The sequence below is a fragment of the Phalacrocorax carbo genome, chromosome 2 (genome assembly GCF_963921805.1).
Source record: "Phalacrocorax carbo chromosome 2, bPhaCar2.1, whole genome shotgun sequence".
Taxonomy (NCBI): domain Eukaryota; kingdom Metazoa; phylum Chordata; class Aves; order Suliformes; family Phalacrocoracidae; genus Phalacrocorax; species Phalacrocorax carbo.
The window spans coordinates 79,566,504-79,575,177 of NC_087514.1; the positions used below are offsets into that span (position 1 = coordinate 79,566,504).

At 39.9% G+C, this 8,674-nt stretch overlaps 1 protein-coding gene across 1 annotated transcript; it reads right to left on the bottom strand.

The window, feature by feature from the left end:
- Positions 1-878: 878 nt before the first annotated feature.
- On the bottom strand, positions 879-8,197 carry LOC104049744 (carboxymethylenebutenolidase homolog). Its single transcript, XM_064441726.1, has 5 exons — positions 7,983-8,197; positions 5,170-5,277; positions 3,337-3,479; positions 2,197-2,288; positions 879-1,519 (listed from the first exon to the last, which is right to left on the bottom strand). Exons 1-5 carry the CDS (start codon positions 8,195-8,197, stop codon positions 1,340-1,342), a joined length of 738 nt encoding a protein of 245 aa, XP_064297796.1. The 3' UTR covers positions 879-1,339.
- Between the last annotated feature and the right edge of the window lie 477 nt (positions 8,198-8,674).

Consider the following 8,674-nt stretch of genomic DNA (forward strand, 5'->3'; position numbering starts at 1 on the left):
TAGCAGCATGTAAAGGAAGAAAACATGGATGGGAAAAAGCAAAATAAATTAAAATCCCATTGAGAGAGAGATGGTTAATACATACTGTTGACTATTTTTAAATTACACAGCACAACATATATTTCTCTGATAGCATAACAGTTTAATTTGAGAGATTGTCATTAGTAAAATTAAGGCTTTCCTAAATTCCATTTTCTTCCCATTAAATCACATAGCAGTCTTTACCAGTAGCACTGAGAAGGTCAAAAGGGACATACATTATTTTCTTTTTTCTTCTCTTGTAACTTTAGAAGTACCAGCACCCAGTGAAGACACTAGGCAGCTGGTTTCAAACCAACAAGCACAAGCCTATCTCCCCATGAGGCATAATTAAACTAACTCTGGAATTCACTGTCTTAGGGTGCACTAGAGGTCAGTGTTTCAAGAAGGTTCAAAAAGGGACTGGCAAATTCACAGAGGTTAGGTCATCGGTGGCCATTCTACACGCTGCTCCAGTGGTGACATCCAGCTCAGGAACCCCCTGAACGGCCGGCTGCCAGGGTGCGGAGTGAGAGGGGAAATGCCCTACACAGCCACTGCTGGCCACTGACGGAGGCTGGGTGCTGAGGTAGATGCAGTCTTGAGCTGATGCAACACAGAGATTTTTGTCATATCATCAATGGAAAAGTTACACTAAAGATACATTGCAGAAAAACATGGAACAATGCTTTAAGCAGCAACCATGGTTTGTAAGCCACATATTAAAATGCCCTGCCTCCAGATTGCATTGTCCTTCTGAATTCCTAAACTGACCAGGAAATCATCTATAGAATTGCACAGAACCAAAGCTAACCTGAGAAGGTAGTACCCCATCTGAGTAACCCTAGCCACAAGTTTTGAAAGAAGACATGCCCACTTATGTCACCTGTTAAATGCACATCTGCCACCAGGGTACAAGTCAAAGAAGTTTAGACTTTCAAAATGAGCTTCACCATACAATGTATTTGTCCCTGAATTTTGGGCTTGTGATTTATGTGGAACTTAGATGAACAGTGGCCTTAATACACAAAGAGATTAATTTACCATCAGCCTACCTTACTTGGAGCTTTAAGATCAAGCTCAGGGAACTGGAGAATATTAAAACATCACACTACTAGGTGAAAACTGAGACTTCTTCAAAAGAACAAACTATGAAAGTATCAGAGAAAATCTACTAACAAAAAAACATCTAAAATATTCTGTTTGCTTTTTTCTTTAATTTATATTTCAGCAAACTCCTCTCCAATTTTCTAAAATCTGTTACCAAAAATCTCCAGTGTATTACATAATTGTGTTACAAAGTAAGTTGCTTGCTCTTCTATTAAATGTATTTATTCAGCCAGTTGACCATATCCTTTCTTCCTTCCTCAATATAAGGCTTATCTTGAGGATTGATATCTTCTCTTCTGCGATGTACAAAACCATGAGTTTGTCCGGGATAAATCTTAACTTCAAAATCGACTTTACAATTGTTCTTTAGCTTCTGCTCCAGCAGAGTGATCTGTAATATAGAGCATAGTAGTAGTTATATTAATATAGCCATATTCCATGCTGCCAGCCCTCAGCTTATTCATAGCTTACCTCCCTAATTTATCATTCGTGCTAGACACTAATAACCAAGCCCCATATGGGCAAAACAGAAAGTAAAATTATATAAAGAAAAAACACCTTTGCAGTAAAGGGTCTATAAAATTTGTTAGAATATAAAGGCAGGTCCAACAACCTGCAAAGATATGTATATAACAAAAGTATTTCCTACCTGTGAAATATATGACAATGCTAAATACACTATAACTGAACAAAAACCTTCTAACAGACATCTATGGATGCAGTTCGGCATATCCTACACAGTTTATGGGTTCCTAGGACCAATAGAAAACAGTGTCATACAGCAAAGGATAGCTCCCAGAGTAGAGTACTACAAAACAGCAGTGGGATTTTGATAAAACTTTGTTACCTGGGTTACTAGACATACTTTTAAAAAAGGAAGAGACTTAAGGGAAAAAAAATCTAGTTTTCATTCTTTGTCTAGGTTACATTATCCCTTCTATCTCTTGCTCCACATCTCTGCTTATTTTTTGACCTTCAAGCACTATTATGATGCTGAGTTTTGACTCCCAATTCAGGATGGAAATATAACCATGCCAAAATGAAAGAAGATGGAGGTTATTAGCATACCTGATGAAGGGGAATGAAGTCATCTTTTTCAGCAAAAATGAAAAATGTAGGGTTCAGGAGATTAGATACATCATCAGAATCCTTGATCAGGCCTAGAAAACATTGAAGTAACAAAGAAACTCTTCAATTTTAATCTGAAATGCAGATTCAAATACAACACACTGCTTCTGAGGTGAAGTTTTCATGTCTCATGCAATATGTAGCCATAAATATTAGCTTTACTTTCAAGCTACTGTAACCATGGCTCCTAGAAGAATAGCCTCCTAGATTAAAACTATTTAAGTCAGCTTGAATTCTTTTGAACTGACTGAGAAAGCCAATGCTTTATTAAGTAGACCAAAATTTGCATTCTGAGAACATTAACAAATGGCAGCTTAGCTATCCCAGCTTCTTGAGCAAAGCATAAAAAGAAAGCTGGTGTTAAAGTAACCACAGTCTAACTTTACACAGTAGCTACATCAAAAATAACACTCTCTGCTCCCGGGTGAAGTTCTAGCTCTGCAGCATGCAGGAAACAGGAAAAGGGAGCTAAATTGGGAAGGTGACCAAAGGACAACATGTCTCTCTGTTCAGTCCTGAAATAAAGACATGGCTGCCATGACCCATTCTGAAACTAGGAGTGAATATCCTCACCACCATCTTCTTTGCATGATATCTTTCCTACTCTGATGAAAATAGAATAGAATAGAATAGAATAGAATAGAATAGAATAGAATAGAATAGAATAGAATAGAATAGAATAGAATAGAATAGAATAGAATTGAATTGAATAATTTCAGTTGGAAGGGACCTACAATGATCATCTAGTCCAACTGCCCGACCACTTCAGGGCTGACCAAAAGTTAAAGCATGTCATTAAGGTCATTGTCCAAACGCCTCTTAAACACTGACAGGCTTGGGGCATCGACGACCTCTCTAGGCAGCCTGTCCCAGTGTTTGACCACCCTCTCGCTAAAGAAATGCTTCCTACTGTCCAGTCCGAATCTCCCCTGCCTCAGCTTTGAACCATTCCCATGCAAAATATCTCTCTTCATAAGCTGACAGCCTCATTTGAAGAAATAATGCTAGATCAAATACTTAAACTACACAATATACATATGCATAAGTACCTGTTTGCATTACATCCTTGTATTTACCTACCATAGAGAGATACACCAGCTTTCAATTCTGAGTACGTCATCATCAGGTGATGTACAGCAACACCACCCCAGCAAAAACCAATGATCCCTAATTTCTTTGCACCACACTGTTCCTTTAGATATTTCAGGACAGCATCAGCTTCTCTGGAACATATAAGCAAAGGCAAATTAAGTGTCCATAGTAAAACCAGTATTTGAAAATATGAAAAGAAAATGTAGAGATGCATATAAGTGTCCCTATATCATGCTGCTATTATATTTTCTTTCATATACTTTTAATGAACTGTTATCTCAGACAAATATGAGCAATTGCTAACCTGAAATTATGAGAAAGAGATTAAAAAAAGAACTGAATGGACTTAAATAAAAATGCGACATGAATAACATACATCGAAGGAAACCTAAAGGGATGGAATGGAAAGTAGATGATTGATTAAACACCTACCTCAGAGTTGTAAGAGCCTAAAATTCTCTGAGAAGCTGGATGAATTTTTGCTTTGTAAACATAGATAGAAAAAGCAATAAAAACCTCTCTAGAAAATACTATTCATTAGACAGTCAAAATGCTGACAATAACTCTAAGTTAGCATCTGAAATATTTGCTGCAGGAAAGTCAATGTAACCAACATGGTAGACATTTTCAGAATTTACAATGTAGCTTGAAATACAGCTTGCCCAGATGCTCTTTTCTGAAAATACCCATTTACTCCTGAAGCAGGTAACACCATGCAGAGGCAGTAAAGAGAAAGTATTGGTGGGAGAGAGGTAGCAGTTAAGTCTTTTATATCACCTCAGGACTATATTTTCAGCCCCAGTGCCTTGACCCCTGGGACACACAAGCTGGCAAGACATCAGCCTCGCAGATAGCACATTATTTGCCAACACACAAACACACACAGAGAAGCAATAAGTGCCAAAAAATTCTTTCTCCACTGAGCTGACACTTGAAACATGTGAATTGCCTGTAAGAAATGCCAGGCAGAGCCCAACCCCTCCTTCCCATTGCAGCAGAGAGGGGACAGATTCCAAACTAAAAAGTTTCCACAACAACTGACCCCTCTGAGACAGGAGCTTTCTGGAAATGATTCAGTTATGTCTCCCATAACCTTCTCACCAAATACCTAAGGCCAGCAACCTTCAACATAGCTACTCCCAAGAGTCCAAGAAAGATATTTGCTCTCCCAGGAAGTTAATTAGTTTGGCCTCTAATTAGTCTGACCCCTTCTCAGTATCGCCGTGCCAACAGCTTCCTTCTGTGTTATTAAGGCAGCCGAGCCTTAATAGGGGCTCTGCCTTAAGGGCCCCTGGCACTGCCGCTGATACTCCTCCTGGCTCCCAGCACCCTCTCCCCTAGGGAGCTGCCAGCCCTCACTGCACCCTACGAACAGGTGATCCAGCTACTGGGGACCAGCTGCCCCATGCTGGGCAAGTACAATGGTGCAACCAAAAACTCTTTTTTTCTTTCCATACAACATTTTAAAGTATCAGTCTGTTCCTAAGTGGAACTTAGGATGAGAATTATGCTTTCTCCCTCCTTGTGCCACCAGTCATTTTTAAGCCACGCTTTTTGAGGCAGAGGAAGCAATTGGCAGTCTATGGTATCAACATTAGATGACAAAATGCTTCACTAAGCCACTACTGCAAGAGTTATCCTTGAACTCTGTTCAAGGCAAACTAATAGGTCACCGATTCCATCCATTTCTAAAGAGTAATTTAAAAAGGCCACCTTCACTGGTAGATTGGCTGCACCTAATCTCAAAGGGAAAAAAAAGGAAAAAACCAAGCAATATCTGACAGCAACAGGCAATGTGATATCCAGCTTCTGACACCTTACTTGTTTATTTTCCTGGCATCTCGAGTTTTCAGCCAATCATCGAACTTGGACCAGTCATCAGAAGGCTTCCAAGCTTCTCTTCCTGCAAAAAAGTCTGGGCAGATGGCTCTGCACTCACAGACACACACACAAAAAAACCCAAAATTGAATTAATTAATCAAACACTGAGATTTTTTTGGCCCTTCATAGCATGGAAAGTTTCTATCCAGGCATAACTTTGTTTTGATTTCTTTTTTCCTAAGAAAGTAATGTTTTTGAACATCATTGTTAACTATTCTACAGAAATGCCTATTAGCTTTAGAAAACATTTATAGGTATCTATATAGGCTCTTTTCAATGAATAAACCACAAAATACAAATTGTGGTACAAACCTGGAAAATAGAAGTATTTTTATCCCTAGTATTTTATCTGTTTTGAGTACATAATTTGAAACTATACAACAGTAAAACAATAGATTATCTTTTAAAGGATGGTCAAAGTAGATCCTGATTACAACAATTTTAGATTTTGCATACAACATAATACCATTTAACATAAATCCGTCATTAATGGGTTCCATTTAAATGAAGACAATTATGTAAAATAGTTATTTACTACAGAGCACATCATAAGGCTTACTTATGAGCTAGAAAAAAAACCCACCTGATGGACTGAGGTCAGCAAAGAACAAGTGAAAGGAAAACATGTGGGAAGAAAGGGAGGAGTGTTTTACTGTGGACATCATTTGGTGACTGGGAAAAGGGAAGTACAGTAAGAGTTCAGTCAGTACTAAAGAGTTCCCACACCACAGGGGTGCCCAAACCCAGGCTCAGGACAACCTCGGCTGAAATGTGTCGTGTGACCAGGAGCAGAGCTGTGATGGTGCAGTCACTAGTGGATAATATAGTCTCCTCATGCAGAAGAAAACAAGCAGGGACTCTAGAGGCTGCTGTCACTAGGTCACCCCCAGATGCTGCTGTGTGATCTCCCAAGCCCAGCCCACAGGGAAGCAATGGGATCCCTGGGAAACTCCTATCACCTTTCACTTATTAAATGCCTTTGGTTCTCCCCCTCCTCAGACACACAGTATGTATCACACAGTGAAATTACTTAATCTGTTTGGCCTAAAGCAGACCAAAGTATGTTGCAAACTTTTTTTTTCCTTCTTACTGTGTTTTTGATCATTTCTGTAAAAAAAAAAACAAAAACAGTGACATCCATAGCACATTTGTGTTTGGAAAGGTATGGGCAAAACTGCACAACATTTGGATACGTACCTGTCAGAAAGGGTACATATTGCTTTGAAAGTGAACCTTTCCAAGCCCACGTAGAAGAACAGGTTCTTCTCCACCCAAACTAGCCTGGTAAGAGACTACAAGCTATCAGCCTTAATGTGGTCTCTGCAATACAGCTCCCATAGCTCCTCATCCCATAGAGCACTAGGGAAAAATCCAGCTATTTTCCTCTCAATAAACACTGGTGCACCAGTTCAGCAGCATCTTGAAGCAATCAGGGAAGACACACATGGCCTCTCTTCATTCAGACACTGCTGCCTGAAAACTCTCAGCTCTCCTCCTGCCTGCAGCAATGGGAACACCACCCATCTTCCCTCGACCGCTACAATATTAACAGTACGGGCGGAGGGAAAGGAGGTATTACAAAAAGAAGTATGACATGGCATGAATCACAAGGAAAAATCACAGGAATTAAGGTAGTATGGAGAAATACCAGTTCATCAGGCACTGGGTACTTTTGACTGAGTGGACTCTTAATGTAGTAAGGAAGCGCACTCTCATACTAGCGATTTGCCAGTATTTTGCACAGCCTGAAAGGTGTACATCCAGTGTCATGCTGAGAATGATTGCATTTAGTCACAAGACAAACATAGGAGCAGAATAGGGGATGTCAAGTTCTCAGGAAAGACAGTAGCAAGGAGCAGACTACAGACCAATTCATTGTTCCAGTGTAGCCAAAACCCCTAACCCTCACAAAGGTAATATCTTTATCTTGCAGAGACATAGAGCTCCTTTCAGCTCCACAGACAGATCTCAACCACATGGCAACTGTCTGCTGACATCTGACTTCCCTCATGCTCCATAGGCTGAGAGCATTAAAGGCATCCTCTCTCAAAACTAGACCACTACAGAATTAAGTTGAGTTTTGCTTTTGGAACTGCAGGCCAGTCTCAACCCTATAGGAATGCTTGTAATGTATGCTGCAAATACAGTACCTTGCAGCATATCAACTTATTGCAAGACATTGTTGCATTTTGGAATTTAACTGCTGGAGGGCATCAAAAATGAATGTAAAAAATTTGCAGGATTGCATTGAATACCCCATGCGTACATATGAATCATTCATATGCACATATTCAATGTGCATATCCAATATCATATTCAAAATATATGACATTCATTCATATTTCTGATGGTGACAATTTTTTAAAATCCCATCATATAATTTAGCTTGAACGACTGTTTATTCTAAAAAGACATCTAAAAACAGAATACACACTTGTGTTTCAGAACACACTAGCTTTTTAAAGCCATCTCACATGGCTGGGAAACTTATCAGAATCACTTTTTACTGCATCCTGCTTTCAATATTCTACACATTCTATGTGTGCGGTCACTCCTGTAAACAGCGAAATATGAAAGAAGCATGCTGTACTCTGCAACATTGCGCAGCAATGCTCCTTTGTGTTTTTGTATTATGGAAATATATCACTCAAGCTGCCCTGGTAAGTTTCCTCCCATATATAGGAATAACAGTTCTAATGTAAAGCTAGAAATCATTAAGAGTGGGATTTCTTGGAGAAGAAAAGATTTCTTACATGTATCCATTAGCTGCAAGCATATCAGCCATGTATCTGGTGTTTGGGAGTTGCCATCCAAATATATCATGAATCACAATCACAGCTTTGTCCACGCTGGCAGGTGGTTTGCAAACGTACGCCTTGATGTGCTCAACTTGTACTTCCTGCCCATGGCCTCCATAGTCAAACCTGTCTCCAATATCACACGGGCAGGGCCTCAATTCATTAGCCATCTAGGAATCTGCAGGAAAGCAAAAAGGACAAAGAGTAACATAATTTATTTGCATGAACAACTGTGATTATGGGTCATAATCTTCATGCAGTCCCCTCCAGACACCTAGTAATACCCACCTGACACTGCAAGGTTAGAAGTGAAAGCTCCAGCTGCTTTTTGTAAACAGGCTCTTGACACTAGCCCTCTCTGGTTGCCACAAATATTCAGGAATTCCAGGTCAGTCAGCATAACCCAGGAGTACAGTAAAGCCAGAAGAAGGGCTTATGTCAGTCCGCCATTCCTGGCTTTGTGCCTGGAGCAATCCAGCATGCGATAACTACATTTCCATGTGATGTCCCCACACGCTGTGTGTCATAACCTCCTTTCATTTGTCATACAGCTCCTCCTCACAGGCTGGCACTTGGTAACCTCTTGCTGTTACTCCTGTGAGACCCCACTCTCACCACACTGCTTTTCTGACTACTTTTTCCCCTTC

What these genes read in the sequence shown, in the direction of transcription:
- LOC104049744 (XM_064441726.1), bottom strand. Translation starts at nt 8,197, where the DNA reads ATGGCTAATGAATTGAGGCCCTGCCCGTGTGATATTGGAGACAGGTTT. An exon ending in AGCTGGTGTATCTCTCTATG is followed by an intron (nt 2,289 to 3,336) that starts GTAGGTAAATAC and finishes AATGTTTTCTAG; the next exon opens with GCCTGATCAAGGATTCTGAT. An exon ending in ACTTCATTCCCCTTCATCAG is followed by an intron (nt 1,520 to 2,196) that starts GTATGCTAATAA and finishes TCTATATTACAG; the next exon opens with ATCACTCTGCTGGAGCAGAA.